This window comes from Pholis gunnellus, assembly GCF_910591455.1.
Source record: "Pholis gunnellus genome assembly, chromosome: 13".
In the NCBI taxonomy this organism is placed as follows: domain Eukaryota; kingdom Metazoa; phylum Chordata; class Actinopteri; order Perciformes; family Pholidae; genus Pholis; species Pholis gunnellus.
The window spans coordinates 12,543,830-12,569,274 of record NC_136540.1 but is presented as its reverse complement, the minus strand read 5'-3'; the positions used below and the strand labels follow the sequence as shown (position 1 = coordinate 12,569,274).

Sequence of the window (25,445 nt, the reverse complement as noted above, 5' to 3'; positions counted from 1 at the left end):
GCTAGTATAACACACCCTAATCGCCACTTTAATGTTGCATTGTGGGTTATGTAGTTGCTGTGTTTTGATAAGGAAGAAGGATGTGTGACTGGTTCTGATGGATTTTCTCAACTGTCCATCGTGAGTCCAACGCTGTTGTAAAAATGCAGAAATGTCAAAACTATGATTAATTATAATTGGATAATATTTTGTGTTGTGTCACACTAGTCACATATCAAACTAAAAACAATCTTCTGGTAACATACACATTAAAAGAAAAAGAGCAGTTAAAACATGAACTTCTAAGTTGAACTTCTTATAAGAAAAACATTCTGACTGAAAAATCCAAATCTTGCTTCAGTTAATTTTCTAAATTGATGTACCACAATAATTTGAAATTATTAGATAGTATGTAAAAATGGTAAGTTATCTAATACAGTTTAAACTTGATAAATCAAGTTTGATTTATAGTTTTGACTGACCATATGCATTTATGCATGTCATAATTCCTAAAACTGATGGGTGAAGTCTTCTCCATATGCCTTCAGTGAGCAGCTTAGCTTCCTAATGTTATTTCCTAATTCCTCAAGTGAACATCTTAAAACACTGACTACAGCACTTCTACCTCAGGCGTGTAGCACTCAGTGTGTTCCGTCATGTCCTGCATGTAGAACAGGCCGTCAGGAAGCCATTATCACTCAGCTTTATTAGCAGTGTGTCGGTGAACTAAAGGATGGAGAGAACAGACTGTACTGCTGGACAAGACCCAGCGAGCCCTGCAGGTGGTGGACAGAATAATAATAGTGCTGTGAGCCTTCACAGTAAAGACAGAACCATTAGTATGGGAAGAGCTCAATAGCGGGCCGTGACTTCCGCCGTCTGTTTCCAATGACTCACTCTGTGCCGTTAAATAAACACAATACAGGAAAATAAATGAATTAATACAGAAGGAATATTCTTCAGACAAAACAGGACCTTTGAAGATTGTGAGTGAGTCAGCAATTAATCGATTAAGTGAAAATATAACCGGATGTTTAGTTGAGAATGAAAATAATTGTTAGGTGCAGTTCAAAAAGATACATTTGTATTTATCAAATGAAGTATTTGGGCAAAACATTTTCTTTTTCTGGATTACAAGTATACAGATATTTCACTTTTTAGAGGTAATACATTGTCTTCATGTAAGGGACTTTAAATTATCCATAGTACATGTACCGTTTACCATGCCATAAAATAGTCAAAAAGTTATTGACTCTTTTCCTCATTTTTAGACTTTCATCGATAACCAATATCTAAATGAGCGAGCATTACGAAATCAGCTGGTCGCCAACCTCCATCATCCAATCTGTGTTGATGACTATTGGATCTGTTTTCATACTGCGATGATGAAAAGCTGACAGGGAGATGAAGTGAGGAAGCCGTTACTGAGTGCTACAATGCACCCTTGTTTTTAAAAAGCTGCGGATTGTGTTAATACACGTACTGTATACACACACACACACACACACACACACACAGGCCACTCACAAACGGAAGGATTATTTGCAGACTGAGCAAACATCTCTCAGCTCTTCGGTTAGGCATCACTAAACAGGAAACGCTGCGTCTCAAGCTGACAGCTGTTGTTGAGGTTACAGTTGAGGCCAACAGCATCTGCATGGTGTGTGTGTGTGTGTGTGTCTTCACCTGCCTGTGTTTCACTTTCATCTCCCTCCCGGCTGAATATCGTCAAACAAATGATGGCAGAGGCACATCAAAGTCGGCGGGGGGGGGGGGGGAGGGTTTGCATTTATTTCCAACGACAGACAGTAAATACAGCTGCTCTCTTCTCTCTCAGAGTGGAAAACTCTTCCACAGCGAGCTGAGGCTTGTATGTTTTCCTGAATCCTGTGTTTGTGTGTACGTATACATACTGGCTTCTTGTTTGTGTGCGCGCGTGTGTGTGTGTCCACTATCACAACACACGCATCAAGGCGGTCACTCATGGTTTACAATAAAGTTACATCATTTGTGGACAATGTCTACCATCATATGTGCTTCTTACAATAATATCATATTCAAAAACTAGTACATTTTGCATATTAAGCAGAGAAAGCTCTAGAAAATATTCACATACATTTATGAAACAGCACCAGAATATTGCATATATTTTTTATTGAGGGTTAAGACTAAGCTTTAGGTTGTACCTATGTATATGCAGTGGTTTATACAGTAAACAGGTACTCCGTTGATTGCCTGGCAATGCTATTTAAGTCTATTATTTAGGCTCAGGGATTATTCTACTGTGAAATGTACTTAAATCTAAATTGTCATGATTACAAAATGGTTAACAGGCACATCTCACCTGGCCAACATTTCAAACAGCTCAGGTATTTAAAAAGACTTTAGGAAAGGTATGATTTCACGGATATCTTCGTTTAGTCATTTAAATGTCAGTCGTTTAAAATCAAGCGCACCTTAAATTCTTTAAATACGTATTGAACGGTTTCAAATGACTGGCCCTCTGTGTTAGTACCAGAAGGTTCAACCTTTGTTTCTGTGTGAATAGTCGATGGAAAACACAAAAAATACAACACAAAGTCTTTGAATCACAACATAGAAAAACAAAATGCATATATATATATATCAATATATATATATATATATATATATATATATATAAAAGCATAAAGATCCTGAATAAATGAGATGGCCACTGTTGGCAAGTGAACATTGTTTTCCTCATAATCTCTCACCATCTTTCACTTTTTTTCTCCCCTGTGGCTTCATCATCATCATCATCATCCTCAGTGTCTTTGGTCCACGTGCACAATGTCAAGATGGAATGTAAAAACAAACAAATAAACAAAAACAAAACAGGTGTTGTCGTTGCAATGGTGATGGAGGACAAATCCATGGTCGTGTGTGGGAGGGGTTACAGCGCCCATAAATTAACTGAAAAACAATGACAAACAATAAACAAAATAAATTAAACGACTACTTTGAGGAATAAAGAAATGAATGATAAAAGATTTCTACAGAAAACTAATGAAGTAGAGGAGAAGCAAAGAGGTGCTGCAGTTAAAATAACTACCACTGCTCGTGTTAGTGAATAGAAAGGAATCGTTTGAGCCGGCACAACTACATTGGATATTAATCTGTCAGCAGGAGGAGCGCTACTTTTTCCTTCTCAAACATCGCTCCTGAATGCATCCTCTGCAATGCTACTTTTTTGTTGTATGTTTCCATATCAACAAGTTGCCTCGTGACAAAACTTTAGAGAGTAAATGAATCACATAAGAGGTCAAACTGAGGATTGGTGGGATGTCCTTCACAAACCACAAAATGGAAGATCAGTTTCCTCAAACGGCACAGAGAGAGCAAAGTGTGTGAGCCGCCACAAGATGGAGCCAAGCGCCTTCACTTCCATTCTCAGAGAGGGAGAAGGGCAAGAAGGACTGCATTAACTACCAGCCAGGCACAGTCCACTGAAAATCATTGTCCAGAGCTGAGCGAGAGATTTCATTTCATTTCTAACGTCCCAGACAGCCATCAGATATTCAGATAGCATCAGCACAGAAGACTAAAGATTAACGTGGAGACTTAAAAGCACCAAACGTATACATTTACGATGGTTTGCTTTTCTAATCTATCCAAAAAGAGTTGGATGAGGTTGAGGTCTATGTGCGAGACACCAAACTTGAAAATATTATTTATGGAGCATATTTTGTGCACCGGGGCATCGATATGTGGAAGCAGGAGAAATCTGCTGCAACAGGTTGGAAGAACTCTGTTTGAAATATCCTTGTGCGCTGTAGCTTTAACATTCCCCTTAATTTGATCTAATGGGACCAGTCCAAACACTAAGGACTGTTTGTTTTCTTATTACTTTCTTTACATTTATTATATTCTGCTCTGTTATTTTAGTGTATTGTATTGTATATATTGAGCATCTCTCATACTTAATATTTTATGTTTACTCTGCAACTTCGTTTGCTGCTGCTACAAACAAATTTCCCCCTGGGGATGAATAAAGTATCTATCTATCTATCTATCTATCTATCTATCTATCTATAGGATTTCTCTCCACACATCAACACGATGTTCACTGTGACGGCTTACTGAGTAACGGGTCTGCAAGTCGAACTACAGAAATGAACAAACCCCGTCTGGAAGGTAAAGAATGAATCTACAAACGTATGCCTTGTGAAATGCAGTACAGTGAAGTATACATGGTGTGTAGTTAATGAGCTAACACGTGAAAGGTCTGTATTGTTTTTAAACCAGAGTCATCATGAATACTTAGTATGCACCTAAAGAAAACTGTTCTGCCCTGTTTGAACTGTATTCCGCGTCACCTCTTTATAAGCTAAGCTTTAAATGGCTTCACTGCCTCCTCCCTGAATACCCAGAGTAATTAGAGCGAGGCAAAAGGAAAGAGTGAAAGGACAGGAAATGTTAAGCTTGGGCAGGAAAAAAGAAAAAAAAAAGGAGGAAGTTTCCTTGACACATGCCAGGCCTTTATAAACGCTGAAGCGCTTGCATACTGGAGATAGGTCGACGACTGCGCGGCTCATTAATGTGACACTGTGCCTCACTCTGACTGGGCAGAATGCACACCGCCTGCTTAAAGACTCGTAACAGGGGTTAGAGAGCAAAAAGAGAAGGGGGGAGATAAGAAACAGACGCTAGTGTACAAAAAGAAGAGATCATTTCAGAATTTAAGGCACAGGATGAGTTAAAGAAAGGAGCAGGGTTGGGAAAAAAAGCAGCTCCCCGCTATGGAGAAGGAGAGTGAGGAAAGTGAGCGACAGGAAAGGAGGGATCGGCTTACTTTTTCCTGTCCTTGTCCTTCTTGAGGGGCTGAGATAAGGAGAGCGTCTCGACCGCCACCTTCTTCCTGTTGAAGGCGTTCATCTCCTCCTCCAGGTCTCTCCGCTTCTCCTCCACCTTCCTCTTCTCCTCCTGGTGCATCCGCTTCAGCTGCTCGAACTTGTCATGCAGCTGAGGGAGGAGGAGGAGGAGGAGAGGGTGGTGATGGACAGACAGGACGGGGGAGAGAAAGGAGATTTTAATTGCTACGTGCCAACAGTTAATTTAACCCTTAGTGTTGAAATGGACCCAACAGTAGAATAAACGGACTCCATTATTTGATATGCGAGGGCATGTATTATCATCATACTTAGTCTCTGTAGTTGCAGTGTTGGTGTGTGACCATATCAACGACCATTTAAAATGAACCATACTGCATCTATAACCCTTGAGACTGACCTCTCGCTCCTTTTCTTTTAGCTCTGCTTCCGTCTCTTTTACTTTGTTGACGAACATTTGTCGCATTTCTTCCTCTTTGCGCTGCAGATCCCCCAAGAACTCTTTCCTCTTGGCCTCGTACGTCTCTTGAAGACTGGACAGAAGAGAAGACGGCGACATAGATCAGGTATTGTCTGTCAGTATCTCTGTGGTTTTGGATATTGTGTGTTCTCCCTCTCCTCTCCCTCTACCTGAACGGCTGGCTGTCGGGGTCTGTGTCTTTGAAGCCCATCTCCTCCAGCTTACAGCGTCGGTACAGCTCGTAGTGGCGAGCGTGGGTCTGCTCCCTCAGATCCTCCATGTTGACCCTGATCAGCATCTCTCGGAGTTTCACAAAGTCGCAGTGGCTCTCGTTCTCGACTAAAAAGGGAAAAACGCACACCAGAATTAGTTAGTTAATCAACTCCGATACATGAAGAAGAAATTCTGATATGGTGTGTGAAGATTTGGTTTTGGCTGACAGAGTTTGGAATGTGCAGTCGCATCTCGGTTCCAGTTCCGAGTCTTTTTTTCTCTCTTTCGTTTCGGCGGCTGTCTGTCTCCTTCACTGCTTCGAACTTATTTTAACAACCCATCTGTCACCCTCCCTTCCTCTCCATCAGAAGCAGGAAATCACACCACGTCTCTACAGGAATGTGAAGTTGTCACAAAAACTAATGAATAAATCGCATTTGGCATCCATTAAATAAGAATAAAGAAATCTATCACAGTTAGCTGTTGATGAATCGGAGATATTCTGCACTTTTAATGTGAATGTTTCATACTGGAGCAACTTTGACGTCGTCACTTTAGTTTCCTGTCTGAGTGTCTCTCACAGTTAAACGGTTTCACGGTGAGGAAAGGGCAGACAGCGCTTCCTGCCTGACAGACACAGCTGAGGGGAACGTGTCCATTCTGATGAAGGCTTTTCACCCACACCTCACCTCGTTTACTCCGTCGCAACAACATGGGCTGTTCTGCTTGTACTTCTGTTAGAGGCCACGACAAAGGTCAGTGTGGGAGGAGCAAGAGTGTGGACTGAACTATGAGGATGAAGTCTGAATTAGTCGTTCAGCTCTACTGCAGACATCCCTGCAGCCAGAATCCGTTCTGCTCCTCTAATCAAGAATAATCACGCCTCTCTCTTTGAAAATAAAGTTTTTTCGTCTTGACGTTATTTTTTCCCCTCCATTCACAGACTTAATAATACCCAGTCTATGTGGAAACTTGGAAAACTTCGAACTATTTGATATGCTCAATCTCCTCCAATCTTTAAATTGCTGCAAAGCCTGGCGCACAACCTAAAGCAGCTGTGACTTGTTAAAATGGGCACTTGTTGTCAGAAGAAAAAAATACTTTTTATGTGATCAACCTGTCAGCAAACCTCAGAAACCTCCGTCGTCTCTTGTGGTGACAGAGGGCATGTGCGGAGCAGAAGCACGTTGCCTTTCAGGGCTGAAGCATATGCCCGAAACCCCCGGAGTGGAGAACGGGATGCGTATTGAGTTTAAATACCACCACAAGCTGTGAGCTCTGAGGACGTAAAGACGCCGATAATGATATATAAAAAGCCCCAATTAGCTCGGCATTTAGCTTCTCCTGATGGAAAATACTGGGAAAGCAGCCTGCAGTGCACGATAGCGGCATCAAAAAAGTGCAACATAATACAGTCGGAGTCCCTGAACACCCAACGAAAGAACACATTCCTTCATTAGACTTAGACTCACCCTCGTCTACTTAAACGCTTTTGGACCCAGAACACGTCTTAAAAAGTCGTGAAATTGTGGCAAACCTGCAGCTGTCTGCTCTTATTTTTACTCAAATTTGCTGGTAGACCACACATCGTTAGTGGGAGTATACAAGTTAAAAACAGACATGAGCTGTTCTCTGAGGCTACCGACATTGCCTGTTCATTTGGCATTTAATAGTCTCTCTGTACTGGCCCCCCCCCCCCCCCCCGCTGAGGGCTGAATGAGGGCCAATCCTCTGACTGAGCCCTCAAGATATCAAAGCACAGGGCTCTGCAGGACGCCAGCATGAGAACAGAAACATTCAAACCGAGACACGGCTGCAATAAATCTGAAGTTACAACAAAAAAAAAAAAAATGGAAATAGACAACTGTGCAAAATGGAAACACATCAAAATGATCCATGTGTCCCAGGCTGATCATTTGTTCCTGTGCTTTGGGTAAGGCGAAAGCATTTATTAAATGGCAGAATTATTTACATGATAGCAGCTGCTGTAAAGCTACATGGTGAATAATGTTACCATGTCTGGTGTCTTGTGTAAGATATCGGCAACATTTACAGAAAATATGAAATAACAAAACTAAGAGTCTACAGCCATACTAGAAGCTCTGTGAGGCATAAAATATCTTGTAAAAATCCCTCTGATAGTTGTCTAGACATTTCACTTCAACCCAATGTGGACCTCATGGTGGTGCTAGAATAAAAGGTCAAAAGGATTCGTCGGGGAACCATTACAGTCTGAACAAGATCCTGTGACAATCCATCCGGTAGATGCTTAGATGTTTCACTGGATGAGTGACAACTTTGATCTGCTGGTGGCTCTAAAGGAAAAGTGTGGATATCTGAACCAGATCTCATTGGAATCCAGCCATTAGTTGTAAACAAGTCAATCTGCTGGTGGCACGAGAGGAAAAGTCAGGGGATCACCAGAGTAACCATTCATCCTCTGGGGACCATGAATATCTATACACAATGTCATGGCAGTACAAATTGTTGTTGAGACAGACAATGTCTTGATTTACACATCACTTTTGCAATTTAGATTTTTTTTTAATTCTAGAATATTAATTATTTATTTTTCCCCTAAAAAAATATTTATTATCATTGTAATGTGTGGCGGTTTATCTCCAGGTGGGTTTTGGGGGTCCAGGGCCGACTTTCACTCAAAAGCTACAGAGGACACATGGACGATTTTATGATTCTTAGCAATCAATTCTTAAACATGCAAGTTGACCAACAACGTAAACATATCGCCCAGCCCCAACTTCAAGACTGCAGTAACCAAGGGGGAAAAAAATGGACGACTGAGACTCGAATGCAGAGTCAGTGATTGATAACATCCGTGTTCACATACAAAACAACATGTGTGCACGGTTGAACAAACAGACGCTAGCTCTGCTACATGTCACAGATGTCTGGAGTTCAGAGATAACACAGCATCAAGATCCTGAGGGAAGATAAACACACACACACACACACACACACACACACACACACACACACACACACACACACACACACACTCTTATCAGTCGACAGTCCTTCCTTTGTCTTCCTTCCAGTTGATGGAAATTTCCCATGGCTCTTTGAGAGGTTACCATAACCCGTCTATATGACATCTGGCATCTGCAAACTGTTTCCATTGACAGAGGCCGTCCTCTCAGTCGGAAAACTGGAGTAAAAACACTAAAACGTCTGTCCTCTGATACTGTGACATCAAGTGTGTTGTATGAATGGTGGGCCATCAGTTTACAAGCAGGCCGACTAAAAGCCAAGTAGCTTTCTTGTAATACATCCCATCAGAGCCGTTGTTAGGCAGAGATGGACAGGGCCGATAGGATAATTAGATGCAGATAATTACAAAACCTAAAAACAGATGACAACGTAGAAATAATACATTCATCTTGTGATTCTCATATGTAAACATCGGCCCAATCGGTGTTCCTTTTATGCAACATCTGGCATTGTGTGTCTCTGAACGAATCACAATTTTAAAAAGGTAGTCTGGTTCTACTCTGAAGTTTTACTACTAAATTATTTTGCATCATCAGAGAAAAGAAAATGTAAAATGTAAATTCATTTGTTTAATGTTGTTGGTTATGTGACGATCTGCACCGTGTATTCTTGACATTCCACAATCACCGTTTTGCTGTATTTATATCAGCTTCAAGATCTGTTTTCAGCCAATTTCTACCACTTGTTAATTGCTGCTGAAGAATAACAAGATCACTGCGATGGAGACGAATTCCAAAGAAGAGAGTTTATAGTGAACCCGAGATAACTTTTTGCAGAAGGCTTCATGGTGACTGATGGAGTCAGAAGGAATCTGTCCCCCAGGAGACACACAGCAGGCTTTATAAATAACCACAGAGTGATCCTCTGAGGGTTGGGGAATGAGAGTGGTCAGGGGAGGAGAGGAGGACGGTAGAGCGAGGAAAGGAAGGAAGAGAGAGAGAGAGAGCTGGAGGGAGGGAGGGAGGGACTCAGTGCAACTCCCATCTGAGCAGTAATATTCCCACAGCACAACTCTTGGTGACATTATTAAATTAAAATGTTTACTCTCACTGACAAGCACAGAGGAATGAGCTGTGGGAAACAAAGATGTCTCCATGGACAATTCTTGCGTGCAAACATACAGGCATATATGCACGCCCAACACACACACACACACACACACACACACACACACACACACACACACACACACACACACACACACACACACACACACACACACACACACACACACACACACACACACACACACAGACATTTAACACCGTTCACATCTCTAGCACACACAAAAGCACGCCGGCAACTCCCTAAAACAATCTCTACCCGCTCGTCCTTCATCTGGCTTCATGTGTCACTCTGCATGAAGTCACACTGGCAGCGCCGCATGGAGAGGGAGGGTATAAATAAACAGGAAAACTGTGCGACGCGCTGGCCACTCTGCCCTGAGCAGGAGAACATCTTTCCTCATGGAGACCGATAGATGCCTTGCTGCTGCAGCTGCTGAGTTATGCTGCATGCATGTATTGTTTTCTCAAAATGCTCTTGTATAGAAGTTTAGTTAATATTTTTATATATACATTAACCTCTTATTATCTATTTATTTTACTTTCTCTTTTTATCTGTGCGTATCGCCGTCCGTGTGCTGCTGCAACAACAGAATTTTCCCGCTGGGAATCAACAAAAGTTGATCTTTTCTAAACTGTTGCAGCTCTCGTTTTTATTGTCCACTTCCAATCCACACTTACTGCTCTGGCGTGGTCCTAAATATGACGAAAGCTCCACATCCAAAGGGAGGCGGAGTAAACCGAGCAAGGAACGGAAAGAGGCTGAGCCATGTACTTCCTCAAGAATGATACACCCATGACCGCTTTCGGATGAGGGAAGTGGTGACACTGGATGGCGATCGGCAACATTTTTCTAAGTAACTTGACAATGGTTCTCACCTTGCACGATACCCCAGGGGTACTGTCTGGCCCTCACGGTTTTGTTACCCACTTTGATCTCTTCCACGCTCCCCACCACAGCGAAGGGCAGATGGGCCTACACAGAAAAAATAAATAAAAGATGCGTGTTAAAAAGGTCAAGAGGCCTCCGATGTAACTGGAGCCATTAAAAAAGGGGCGGAGTCCCAGCTCCCTCTTTCTTAAAGAGCTTCTTCATGCTGATATTCTTTGTAGCGCAACAAGCATTTCACAAGTTAAATTTCTCGAGACAGAAACACTTTATGTACAAATGACACAACAAACAAGATCAATGAAGATGAAGTGTTTACTTCCAAATAAAACTTCAATGTGGCTCCCTATTATCGTTCACAACCAGACCACACCAGAGAGAAGTGTCACCACGCTGTGTTTTAACTTTAACATGTGGCTCAGCTGGGGCTGAGAGGCCTATTTAGGTTAAGTGATAAAATACACACACACACACTTTCTTATTGCTCTCAGAGCTACTACAGCCTCGTTAGGATCGACAGTGAAGCATCATGGGGAAAAACACGCCCGATACGCAACCTCAAAAATGAGGTGGCGGGTTGAAAGCAGCTGGCTGGTTGCAGCTCAGAGGAACAAGCTGGTGAGTGTGGGCGCTGATGTAGCGACTATGAATAGATGGGGATACAGTACGAGGACTGTGTCTGGGCAAACCAGATTAAGTCTGATTTATCCATGAGAGAAGTTTGTGCATGCGTGGGTGTGTGTTGGAGCACAGTGTGATTATATGCATCATCCCCATTATAAAACCGGAACTAAAAAAGGCCAAAAGAACGTGTAGATTCAGTTTTCTTGCTAAATGCATATTTCTATATAACTGGTTTATTTTGACAATGGAAAATGTCAGTGTCACGTCCACAGAGCATAGTATCCTTTTACTTTTAACACATTCATGTGCGTACTAAAACACATTTCTAGTAAAAAAGTGAAATGGTTGGAAGAGAAAAGTGCGAGTGTCACAACACGACGTACGTTCATGGAGGAGTTGATCTCACTGACGGTGTCGTCGTCTGTTGGGAACTGATATATCTGGACACCGTTGCTCACCAGCTCACTCATAATCTTTATTTTGAATTTATGGAGCTCACTCTTGGAGATTGTGTCCGCTTTGGCAATGATGGGAATAATATTGACCTGAGGAAAGGATGAGAGAGAGGGGGGGGGGGGGGTTTAATAAACAGAGTTATTGAATGTGTAGCGCACCGTCTTAGTTTGTTGCCAAAAATCTACATGCATTCGTGTATTGAAAGCTGCTTTGTGTTAAAGCGAATACGTGGAATTCATTATGTAATGGGGTTTTTTCTAGTCTAACATGCATCTTCATGACAAGACTAAATGCACTTGTCAAGCTTAATATGATGAGAGCAGATGCACAGATAATCAACACAATGTCTTCAGATTAGAGCAATTAACCTCCCTATGTCAGCGGGTAATGAACAAACACTCTGAATAGAGCAATGAAGATATTGAAGACCCAATTACAATAACAAAAAACAAACTCCGCGCATTGCTATTTATGGCTGACGAGGCCATATGCAGCAACACTGATACAGTGAACGAGCTCAGTCAGAGCCCCGACAGATACATAAAACAAACAGTGATTATGAAAACAAACTAGACTCCGATCAGCAGCAGATGTGCAGAAATAAACACACAGTTTGTCTGCATTCCTTTCTGTGAGGCTGCATTACCCCCGATCACTAACCGGGAGGACGAGGAGGATCCCCACAGATTCACTCATCACTTCCACAGTGTGCCTCGGAGGCACAACCGGAGCTTGTTAGGAGTCACATTACAGGCTCATCATACTTTATGGGGATCATTAATTTACAGCAGGGCAGCCAGTATCGTGATTTAAGCATTATTAACAAACCACGTTCACTAATAGGGATCCAGCGCTGACGGAAGACTCGGTGAGGAGGAGGAGGAGGAGGAGGAGGAGGAGGAGGGGGGTGGCAGTGAGATTTGTTCACTTCCCACAACCCAGTTTTCCCAGCTGACCACAGAGTATTCCCAAATAGTTCTCAGTGTTTGTTGTGAACAGCTAGGAGCACCAGATGGGCAGAGCAGGTTGCATGTGACATCATTATTGAAGAAGAAGAAATTAACATATCCTGATATTCTGTCTTCTTCTCTTTTTTTTTAAATCTTGCACAAGTAAAATATCTGTATATGAACAGATTGAGGAGTGTCTCTTTTACCTCACACAGTGTCTCATAATTAACTAGTAATGATTTCCTCTTATTCAGGAAATAAATATTTAAAACAAAAAGGACGACGCCTTCAGGACCTTTATCTCTTTTCCTGCCTTCATCCACCACAAACCAAACTCACTCTAGTGGCCTTCAGCCGTCCTCTGTGTGGGGGGGGGGGGGGGGGGGGGGCAGTGAATCAGACTCCATTTACTAGAAAAACACCATTGTCTAGAACTCTCCAGACTGAGGGAACAGTTGTCTTTGGTCTGCTGCCCTGGCGTTTCCTGCTGCAGGGCTATCTGGTAGACAGCTCTCTATTATATTTATCTTTAGTTTCCAGATAAACATTCATCAGAGTAGAATTAAGGTCTAGAGTCATGCTTTTGACTGTCAATGGGAGCGCATATATATATATGCCTCCAATGGAAAATAAATATAAAAGTGTTAACTTGAATCACCCCTGAATGAACTAACAGCAGTTACAGTTCCTTAAATGAGAGGATTTGCTGACTTTCTCTGTTTTACAACAGCAAAGTTTTAAGTTTTGGACAAAACAAATGATTTTAAATTTTCACTTTGGGGTCTGGGAGCATATCGAGGGCATTTTTTCTGTATTTTTGACATTCTACATACTAAACAGTGAATCGGTTCATTGAAAAATAACTAATATGATGAAAATAATCATTAGTCGAAGCACTAGTTACTTTGTGACTTAGTCGGGCTTGTTTAGGCCTATAGAAGCAAAGCAGGTACTTTTGTGAAGGACCTGTAGCCATCTGGAGCTTATAGAGATGTGCAAAGATTGATAGTATGTGGGGAGCAGCTGCAAATATTGCCGGGCAACACATTGTTATTTAATGTAGAATGAGACCACTGCATAAAAACACCCCATCAAGGCTGTAAAATGAAACAGCGTCGCCTCCACGCTGCGATCCCTCAACACTGGCATGCTGTCAGATAAAACACTGTTCATATTTCACATCGTGGAAAGATTGCTGGGACGGAGCCGCCGGGGACGGAGCGGTGTTCACCGCGGCCACCCACTCAGCCTAAAAACTCAACCCACTGCTCTCTCAATGCCGTCAGTGCCCGCCGCCATCATTGCTGTTATTTTACACTTTCAACACTTCCTGGCACTGTGCAAAAGTCCTGTGCTTAACCAAAATGTTCCTCACAGACATATAGAGGGTTCACAAGAAAGAGAGTTTGGTTCACACGAGTGGATTATTACGAGAGAGGCTAGCAGGGAAGCTGCTATACGGTAGCTAACACAATTAGCTCATGTTCACATATGGATGGTCTCTTTAGCGCAGGTGATGAGGATGCAGCAGAGAGTTTGGATGGCGTCAGGAGACGGTTGGCAGGCGCATGGTGCCAGGTTCTGATCACTCTATTGGCCGGTAAAGGCAGCACAGAGGCTCAGCGGTCGGTGCTGGCGCCTCACAGCAAAGAAAAGGGCTGAATTTGGATCCGGGCCCTTTTCTATGTGAAGTCCTCTCTGTTGAAAGGCATTCTGGTCCCTGACTCTGGCCTTAGAAATACAGCTGGTCCTCAGGTGAAAACCAGTAAAGATGGCTCAAATTGGAATAAATTACAAAGTATGAAAACTGTGTTCGATGAAGTGAAAAATTAGCCAGGAGACATTTGGCAGCCGTGCGTCGATAGCTGGCGGAGGTGAGCCGGCAGCTTTTTTGGTCACCAGCTGACCATCTGCTGTGTTCTGGACTCATTATCATTGCATCACCAGACACAAGCAGAGCCATTTATACCACAGTGTGATCAGTAGTTGTATGTATACATTTGACTGTAACTAAACTTCAACCATCAGTGAAGCTTAAAGTGCCGTTTTGCAAAACATGTTATCAAAATGTCAACAGTTTGGATTTAATTAAGCGTATAATAAAAACTGTTGTTTGATATTCATGCCTATGTGTTTCTTTGGATTGCAAAGAAAGGAGTCTGGTAGGTAGCATAAGTAGCAAGAGCCACAAGAGGCTCAATCTTCAACTGGCAAAGAAAAAGATGGCCCCAAATATTAAAATAAAAACTCTTCAACATGCCTCCAACTTCGACCTCAGAATTCGCTTTCTAGCCCTTTCTGACACGGCCCTCCCCCACTAAAACCCACTCTCCCCCCCCCCCCCCCCCTTCTTTCACGCTCCAAGCGCTGCTGTGATGAGGTTGTTTCTTTTCCCCGGCAGATTTCTAATTGAGGCCAAGCCAGTGATTGCGCCTCTACTGGGCTGCCCTCATCGGACGCACAGCAAAACACAGAACCACGGATCAATAATCTGTGGAGTAATACTCACACAAAAGCAATCAAAAACTCACAAATCAATGTGGCTCTGAATGGGATTATCGACTGCTGTCCTACTGCAAATATGTCAAATGGGAACTCTGTATTAGTAAGATGAGCATCAGGAGGGTGTACTTTAGGATTTTCTAATTATATAAAAAATTTTATTATATGGTAATTCAGAAAGTGGGCTGGACCTTAACAGAGGAAACAAAACATCTTTACTTGCAAAAAATATGCAACACGATGACTTTTAAGTCTGAAAACTCATATAGGGCAGGTTTTGTGAACTTTTCTTAAAATCCAGTCCACACCCAACCAAAAAGATCAGCGATCTCTCAGTGAAATGCACACCGGTCACAGTGAAAGGGAGGACGGGTTTCAGCAACACCGATCGTTCCTCACAGACAAAGGGAAAGGATCAGCGGTGTGCGAGTGTGCTTTTTGCTGAAGGGCACAGCGTATGACGGTGGCTTTTTTGGGCGTACCTTGCTGTCCAGTTTTTTCATCGTGACGAGGTCCAGAGACTTGAGGGAGTGTCCTGTCGGGGCGATGAAATAAAGGCAGATGTGGATCCGGGTGTCGTGGTAGTTAAACAGCGAGCGCTTGATCTTCAGCTCTTCCTGGAGATAGTTTTCAAACTCCGTGTCGATGTAGTCGACGATGGGCTTGTAACTGTGGAGACAGCCAAAGAGAAACTGTGAAGATTTACGTCTGTGGGTAGAAGCGTAAATATTTGTCTTCTTGTTCATGCGTTTGTGATGAATGTGATGGGAATATGGACTTGTCACTGGGGAAATGAACAAAGACAGCTAGGTTTTCAGTAACTGTGTGATCTGGTTCACAGCTTAGAGCTGTACAGCTCAGCAAGGCAGGAAATGTGTGCTCGTGCTTATGGGAGTCTGACTGAATCAAATCACAGAGGATGCTAAACATCCCGTCCTCTCTCACACACACTGCTCTGGTGGTCTTTGTAGCCTTCAGTGTCACCAGTAAACCACAGCAATTAGGAATGTGCGGAATGAAAACATCAACGTTTTGTAGCATTTTTGCACGTGCAGCTGAACAAACGAGACCAGAAAGGAAGGTCAAATTCAACGCATTGCAAGACGAAACTAACTCTGACTTGAACCAATACTCAGGAAAATGATAGACCCCTCCTACAAGAAGTACCTGCTACAGTAAAAGATCCACTCTGAGCACACCTACAAGAAACAAGCCTAAAATATGCAGCTTCAGGGCTATGAGGAGACTGATCTCTAGATTGGATAACCAGCTGTTTCTGTGTGAGCCGGTGGTGGTTAGTGGCAACGATTGCTTAATCTAATAGCAGTCTTTCCACATTTTACAGCTCAGAGTGACACATAAGTCCACATATATATTCTACATCCTCATCCAGCAGCATGTTTACAGTCATCTGTCCTCTGCCTACACATCTCTCTGCACTCTTCTCTGAGGAATGCAGCGACTCTGACCTTTTTGAGTCTCTCTCTGTGTGCGTTTACAGTCCACTGCCGGGGTCCGTCCTCCAGCCCGTTGGTTTATACGGCCTACAGAGAGCGCTGCTATCAAAAGGGCGTGAGAGTGCTGCTCGCTGGCTAGGTCACAACAAGAACACTACATTCCACAGCTGCATGTCAAAAAAAAAGATCTGCTATTTCCTCTTTATTGCTGTCCCTCCTCGTCTTAATCCCATCCTACAGAGAAAAGCCAACCCCGGACTGATATCAGCTTGTGTTCTCGTGCATTCAGACATCATCTCGCCACCCTCACCTGTCGTCTTTGTTGATCTGATCGCCGAAGCCGACGGTGTCAACGATCGTCAGTTTGAGGTTGACGTTGCTTTCTAGCAGGTCGTATGTTCGCGGCCGCAGATACACGCCGTTCTGGTAATGGCTCGCCTCCTCGTTCTCAAACATGGTGTTGAAGAGCGTGTTCATTAACGTGGACTTGCCGATACCAGTCTCCCCTGTGGATGGGAGATAGAGAGAGAGAGAGAGAGAGGGAGAGGGAGTTCAATCACGCATTCTTTCATGCCGTTTGGGAGCAAAACAAATCAAGTAAAGATGGAGGGAAAATGTTCACACGCTGCCGTTTGGTACTCACCTACACAGAGAATGTTGAAACAAAATCCCTGTGTGACCGATTTACTGACCAGTTGGTCGGGGAGGCTGTCAAATCCAACATGTCCGCCCAAATTGAGGTTGCGCTTCTCTTCATTCTGAGTGACACACAACAAAAACAAAGCATTGAAAGTCCGGTCGCATGAGAGGAAGGCCCACATGGGGAAGACATTAGTCGGAGCTGAAGCTGAAGCAATCCCATTCCGTTGCAAATGAAAAGACCCAGCATGCATTGTGCAGATGTAAAACTCATCGCCCAACATTATGAGATAGATAAGCAGGGCCTGAGAGGATGCGCTTCAGGAATAATCTTCCACAAGCACGAGGAACTAAAGACATTTCCACACGGGGAAGAGACGCACTTTATAGCAACCAGAGAAATTAACTCATTCAGACATTTAATAGTGAGGAAAGTCACTCACAGTGTGTAAGCTTAACATTTCAAAGCTACTCCTTTCTGTTGCTTCAGCACTGATGAGTCCCAGCCACATAGCACAAGTAACGTGAATATAAAGATTACCGATACACAACCAACCACAGACGGACAAAACTATTGAGTCGTAAGTGTTTTCCTCTTTGATCCCCCTTATCTGACCCATCTGAAGGATAGACGGTCGGTGACAAGAGGGAGCGTGTTGGAGACGGACAGCACCTTGAGATGAATGGGGCCACCCGAGCTCGCCTGGCTCGGCCCCGAAGGAGCGCATACTTGAAGGCTGATGTCACCGAGCACAAGGCAGCCTGAGAGCTCAGCTGAACGCAGCCCGACTCTGCTGAGCCGAGAGGTGGAGGCCGGCTCTGCATGAGCTATAAACCTCACTGAACTGCACAAGAAAGGATGACCACTGCACACACGTGTGTGTGTGTGTGTGTGTGTGTGTGTGTGTGTGAAAAAGAAGAAGGAAAAAAAAAAAAGAGAAATGGGGCTTAATGTGTCAGGAAACACCACTGGAGTAATCTGCCGTGAGCTGAGCTAGGCTGAAGCACACTGTGACTTTATTACATTACATTACCATCTGTGTTCAATGAAAAAGAAAAATCTATACAAGCTGTAAATAGAGCGATGCACTTCCAGTTCCCTCGTCTCAAAGTCAAGACGAGCTTAAGACATTTTAACGCTTTGTTCTACGATATAAAATAAGTCAGTAAATACCCCTTCTCTAGAATTTGGAATCTTTTACGTGTTTACAGCCTTGTTGTGTAAACTAACTCGTATAGCGTGGTGCGGTTTGTTTACAGCCTAACGTGAGCTTTTTACTTCTGCCGATTGCATCCACGCTTCAAAAATCATGCAAGCGGCGTTTGGGAAGATGATCTCGCTAAACTAAACTTGTAAGTATCACGAACTTGCGTTTGCTACAGAGCTTATTTTCTGCAATAATCCAAACTTCCAAACAAAAAAAAAAATTCCGGTGTCGGCCTACAAAAGAATTGCAGCAATCTAATGCTTTAAGTTTTTCTACATGTGATGTTGTTTGTGAAACCGAGGAAATGTGCTTTATGGTAAGTCAGGTAGCAGCAAATGCTCATTTAAACATTGGAGGGTTGCAATTCCATTTTTTTATGACATATAGTCTGAATAAACCTCGTGAGTCCCTTTCAACAAAAGCATCGACCAAACTAGTTACATTTCTGGTTCTCAGTGTCAGTAGGTTAGGGATGAGGAAGAGGAAGTGGCCAATTTTTTAGTTTGTCATTCACCATAAACTAAAGAACATTAATGCTTCACTGTGGTATTCAGGTTGCTTGTGAGCTGTTCGGACAGATTATTGCCGCCGGGGGGGGGGGGGGGGGGGGGGGGGGATGATCTCTGATATCGGTCTAGAAGGAAACCGTTGCAATGACTCGCTGGATGCCCGAGTTGTCCACGATGCATCTTAGCCTTTATTTATCCAGGGAAAGGTAAATAAAGGCCTGCATGTTCTTTTCCACTTCCCCACGTGAAAGCTGCCTACCTGCACACAGTTGGGGATTAAGCGTCTTGCTAAAGGGCACCTTGAACTTTTTTTGTCTGGGATGAGATAATTGTAGGTTGACCAGACTGAGCCGTCAGTAATGTTTGTGTGTAACTCATAAGAGGCAGACGGGTGTGAAGAGCACTATACTAACACTTGACACACGTTGGTTTTGCATTGAGAAGCACGGCTTTGCTGGCAGGTTTCTCCACTTATTAAAATAAAAACATGATTTGCAGAAGCAGAAGAAGAGGAAGAAGAAGTGGATCTATGAAAGTTCTTAATCTGCAAAATATCCAGAAACTTGCGTCAACGAAAAAGCAGGAAAATGAAACACTGACCAGACTTAAGTTTCATGTAAGTCTATGTTTTCATGCAGATATAGTACGGGATTGTTGCTGCATGTTCTTTTCCATCTAATGACGCTCCCGTCGAGACCAACCTGATTACATGAACCGTGCATCACAAAGCTAAAGACAAACCTGACTGCCGTCGTTCCTGAAACATTTCAATTTAATGACAACAGCTTAACACCACCCAGTAGCTATAGATGTACAACCAGCAGCTAGTAGGGAAACTCTGAGGCATCTGTCTGCTTCAGAGAGGAGAGGAGAGCAGCGGCGTAAAGTATGACAGGAATGAGAAGCTTCTGCTGAACAACAGGCCGCTCTCAGGCCACGGTATCACCGGGCCAACAGGAAGTGGCCTCACAGAGGGGCCCCGGGTGGCTCCAAGTGAAATGAGGCACAAACCATAGAAGCTGGTATGCTGGCTGATGGGAGCTGCTTTTTGATGTCACCACCAGTAGGCCTTTTGTCCTCTCACTTTCATGGCACTGAGCATGCGGCCTCAGTGTCTCACTGTCACACTTGAATAGAACAGAGCCGATCGTTAGCGTTATCAGTAACACCTGTGCTTTTCCTACTACGACAAGTCAAAAATGTCTGCTGTGAAAAGGCCCCTCAATGTCAAATAAAGGTATTAAGATATATTTCCGCAGTGCAAATGGCGGGTGCTACTATACACATATCCAGCTTACAGAGGAAAAACTATGAATTTATATGAATCAACCAAACAGTGTGGTCACAGTATGTCTTTCTACTGAGCAACACAGCGTATAAATACTCCCACGCTCTTAACAACTATTACAGAGTCAGCTGTCATTGTAGAGCGTTCAGTAAATGGCTACATGTAATGCATATTTTCATTGTCGATTCATCTTTCCATTAAGTTGCTTATTAAATGAATGTTTAGTCTATAAAATGACACATTTTATGCTTAAATCAGTGACTGCGGCCCCTCCCCAAACCCAGGAGGTTTACTGTAGCCATGTGCTCAGTGAGTTACGCTGTAGGCTTCAACTTGGGCCATTCTTTTAAGCCTATATTTGTTCACATGCATTCAGCGCTTGTGAACTTATTTTTCTGTGATTCCTAGGCAGATATACGGATGTTTCATTGGAGAGAGTGATATCCTGAATCTAGAAGTATCGTTATGTATGTTTGCAACTTCAGATTTGACTGAGTTACGACTTAATTGCCTCTGTGGGCAGTGTGTCACGGCCACTGTTGCAGCTCATAAAGCAGCCAAATCAATGGGCCAAACTGCAAAAACAAACTTCCAAGTATTCACTCGTCCCTTCCACCTCACGAAGGATCTTTAGCCTCGCGTCTCTCTTCGTCACACCTCACAGCTTCAAAACTATTTGCTTTAGTCCAGGATTTAAAGTGCAACTCCAGAAGCGTTTCAAACAAAACGTCAACTTAAGAAGTTAAGTAAATATGTCGCAGATCCGACCAGACATGAGCCGAAGGCAAAAGCAAAGATGTTTTCATTCCAGCGAAACATTTTTTGGCAAACAGTCCTAACATGACCTGATGTTGTCGTATCAGTGATTCCGACCGGCTGTCTTTCTGTCCCCTCTACAGCTTCCTTCTCGCCTTCTGGCCTCCTTTCCCACCTGACTTGTGTGTTTTCAGCTTGTGTCTGCTTCAGTGAGTTCCACCTGACAGACAGAAGCAACCTGACAGACTGAGACAGACACACACACACACACACACACACACACACACACACACACACACACACACACACACACACACACACACACACACACACACACACACACACACACACACACACACACACACACACACTGAGGGAAGGCCTTTGGAAAGGCTTCAAATATTTACACTAACTTGAGGTGCACTTTGTGTAGAACTAGTTTCCCTTCGATGTCTTGTTTTCACATTCAATTTTAAAGAGGACAGATCAACTGCTGGATAGTATTCCATACATTCAGGCATTTTCCACTCCCTACATCTATTATTTATGTTCATTATTTTAAGGCATATATACTCAGACAGGATCCTAAAGAATTTATAATAGGAATTTAAGCATGCTAGCTTTTTAAGAGCACGACATGCGCGGGGTTCAGACTTGCAAAATCGGTATCTTCCTTTTGAGTTATTCTGGAAAAGAACATATGAAACTACTGACGTCTATTTTATGACTTCTATGACGAATCCTCAGTTGTTTTCTTGAAGGACGAGTGCTCTCAGCTAAGCCTAAGCGTGCCCACAGCAAGCAACAAAGCTTGTGTTTTGTGTTGAGAGCAGATATATTTTGGGGACTTCTGGGGCCGAACTCAAAACCCACGAGCACATTCAGTGCTCTTCAGATGACGTGGCCGCTGCTTCCTGTCCAATGACGGTCACGCAGAGTTATGAAAGCACCGGACGACCTTTGAATTATAATAATATTCTGAGTGAACGAGCACATTATGCTTTAAATATGAAGGTTTTTGTTGTATTATGAAGTGCAGCACAAAGGATTTTTGCACCACGCCTACAGATTATGTGTCCTGCAATAGTGGTTCTCCTGCTGCTGCTACGTGTGCTAGCTAGTTGCTTGTTGTAATGGTAAAAATGTTGACGGGTGAGATTCGGATGAGGTGTGTGCCATCAGATATAAAACCAGCTTTCGGTTTTATTATCCTACCAAAGGCCTAGTCTCTAAACTATCTCTAGTCTCAATGGTACGGCCCCATTACTGCTCCGCCTCATCACTCGTCTGAGCCCAAAAGGACCGACAAAACAACACGAGTGAGACGGACGGGAGGGAGACAGACAGGAACCATTTCACGAGACAGACGCACGGCTCAATCATCTTCACGGGGCTTTTCAGTTTCCTTACTATCACTGAGGGGAAAAAACATACGTCATGACAAAATGATTTTTATAGTTTTGTCAGTTATGTTACTTACAAGCTGAAACCTTTATGATTTCTCCATGGTTTAGAGGTAAAACTTTGATCTCCCATGAATGTAAAAGCGTTCACACGTGCTACGTATTCCTAGACTAGTTAGACTAGTTGTGCATGTTAATGGATACTGTTGAACAATACTAACTGAAATCAGACAGCTCAGGGAGTTAGACTTATTGTTTTGTGTCATTCAAAAAGTGCTACAGTACTGAAGAGAAACCTGGGGTTGTTCTTGTTTTTCTCAATTAACGATGAGTAATAGGCTGCTGTTTTGTGTCATTTTTGGATGCAGCAAATCCTGTTTTCGTTTTGTGTTTTGATGATTATTCAGAGAAGAAACCAGAGAGACTTCTTGCATTGGGCCGTTTTGACCTGAGAAAACCATAATGCATTTCTCTTATTTTCCTTTTTGCGTCGTCTTCGCCCTCATAGAGCCGTCTCTGCCAAGTCAGCATTCACAAGCCTCGCACAAGCTGCATGGTTCAGAATCTTAAATCAAGAGTTGGGGAAAAAAATGGGACTCTGTGCAGCCTTTTTACAACCGATAAAAGAAACGCATCCAAATCCCACGTGAGGCAAATAAACTTTAGAATTAGGGCACTTTGAGCTGAAGAGTCTTTCAACAACACATGGCTGCTTGCTGAAGGATTCACCGGGTGCTGTAAGTATTAAAATTGTGAGGCTGTGAAACAGTGTCGAACATCCAGGCTATGCGCTCCACAGCTGTTTAATGTGGACCACGTTTTATAGTGAACTTTCCTGACTTTGTTCAAAACAGAGAGAGTGTGCTGGTATTCCAGCATCCCAACAAACACAAAAAACTTCATTCAGCTTTTTTCTACCATTTTTTTTTTGGAAAGAGCATCACAATTTGGGCTTCCAGACGTGTCTTTGGGAAACTCTGACCCAATCTATGGACGGATATTGACTCATCGCCACAGAGGCTGCGGCTCGGCTGTCATGACTCATCAACAGCATGGGATTTGACAGGCTTGACCGGAGGCACTTCTGTCCCGTATGTTCTATATGCGGCTAGCATCAGTGCAGTCTGTCGTGAGCAACATGCGGGGGAGCAACACGGACAAGGCTCTGGCTTTAAAAAGGGAAGGACTTTTAGAACGGGTTTAAAAAACGTACACTGAATAAAGAACATATGCAGATCATGTATTTGCAAGTTAATATCCCTCACTCACTGCACAAACCGGCAAAGTGTGCAGTTTCAAAGAGCAAGCGACCTGCCCCCTCATTCCTCGTCTCCCGCCTTTAAGCACTTTGTGAAGCTAATTCCATGTTATGCATGCGGGCCTCACCGGAGAGACGATGCTCGTCGGGGTCAGTAAGCACTGTACATGCTGAATGTGTTGCAGGGCGTTTCATTACATAACCGTTTAAATGAACAGCGTCCTCATTCTATATGCTACACACTGGGATGCGACCAATGGGTCGAAAACAATAGATGTGTATTTGGCTCCATTGATCGCCTCGTATGGCTCCGACCTGGAAAGTTATCCCGATAGCTAGCGTGTCCGTGGGACGGGATTGACGCGGGCCAGCAACGCAACCAACCACACATCCCTATCGAATAGCTGCAGATAATTAACAGCGTGCCCTATAAGCACACTTCCAGGCGAGCCCGGCAGTTTGTTCAATATGGTCTCACTTAGTCCCGAAAGTTAGACAGGAAGTCGGACAGACGGTCTGCTGTTGTTCCACCGGCCTGTTTCACAGCATTCTCAGCATTTTTCTAACAAATCGATAACCTAATTTTGTATTCCAAAAAGAGACATTTTAGAAGTCACAAGTAGGCAACATCATCTGCAACCCCCCCCCCCCCCCCCCCCCCAACTCCTCTTAAACAACTACCTAATCTAAGAAATGCCAAGTGTGCAATAACCCGTGCTCCTTCTTTTTGGATCCTTTGCTCTATAGCAGACGGTGAGTTGCACCAAGAAGTGACAGGAGTGTGTTCTTAATCCTTTTATCCCTGAAACTCAGTGCTGCTTACTGTCCAATTCACTACCACAAAGATCTCTTCTAGCATCTGCCAAAAAAAGTTAATCACCGTCTTTAAATCCCCTCCTATTTATTTTTGCCTTGTCGCTATAATATTGGTTTTCCAACTGGCTTTTCTTTTTTTTTGGGGTGTGAATTCCTGAAATACTCGAGAGCTGACTTGACTATCTTGCTTTGTGCCATTTTCTTAAGCCTGTATTGCATCACCGACCTGTACAGGGGTCACACCTGAACGACAACAGGGCTCGTCACTGTGAAAAACAATGCAGGATGCATTTCTCCCTCCCACTCATTCATGCCCAACCTGACACACAGGCCATCAGCAATACAGCCACAACTTGTTTAGCATACGGCCCTGGTTATAAACTGACATGGTGTCAGTGAAGAAAGTGAACCACATGTTTAATTTTGCACCCTTTGAACAGGAAGTTAAAATGAAACCACATGGGACTGAGGCCCATCACACTGTAGTTACTGCTATATACATGTAGTATTACAACAGCAAGTAATACACCTTCAACAATGAGTTTATAGCAACTGTGAACTTTTAAGTATTTGTTTCTGATAACTAGCCACTGTACTTGAACAGTGATGCGATACAGTAACGTTATCCTACATGTTTTCTGTTTACAGCCTTTTCTAATAATGTCAACAGTAAACAGTCTCAAGGTGTCATGTGCTGCACCCATATGTGCAGCAACGCATGCGTTGATAAAAACGAAAATAATCGTAAAACACGACATTAAAATAGTCAACAAATAGCAGCTTCATCTCAAATTGTGTCGTCAAGTCACCAATCACAGAAATCGGTTTCACCACCATGTCGACTGAGCCCACATTACAAGGCTTCAAATGAACCGGGAGGGAGGCTTAGCTTCAGCTAACACAAACACTTTTACTAATCACAACCCAGGTGATTCCCGGCTGCAGAGAAAACCAGAAACCCCCCGTGGCTTTTACTTACCGAAAACACGTCAACGTCCGTGGCAGCCATGGGTGCGGAATGTATGGTGGTGCAGACTGAAGCAGAGGCGAAAGGGAGCAGCCCTCGTCTCTCCAGTGCAAGCCTGCTAAACTACTGAGCCGAGCTGACGGAGAGC

The 25,445-nt window shown here is 43.3% G+C and overlaps 1 protein-coding gene across 1 annotated transcript; it reads right to left on the bottom strand.

Moving 5' to 3' along the window:
• Window positions 1–1,788: 1,788 nt before the first annotated feature.
• Window positions 1,789–25,445, bottom strand: septin8a (septin 8a). The gene is made up of 10 exons (XM_079171508.1): window positions 25,310–25,445; window positions 17,097–17,211; window positions 16,764–16,959; window positions 15,479–15,665; window positions 11,472–11,633; window positions 10,455–10,551; window positions 5,460–5,628; window positions 5,230–5,362; window positions 4,793–4,962; window positions 1,789–2,913 (listed from the first exon to the last, which is right to left on the bottom strand). Exons 1-10 carry the CDS (start codon window positions 25,337–25,339, stop codon window positions 2,910–2,912), a joined length of 1,263 nt encoding a protein of 420 aa, XP_079027634.1. The 5' UTR covers window positions 25,340–25,445; the 3' UTR covers window positions 1,789–2,909.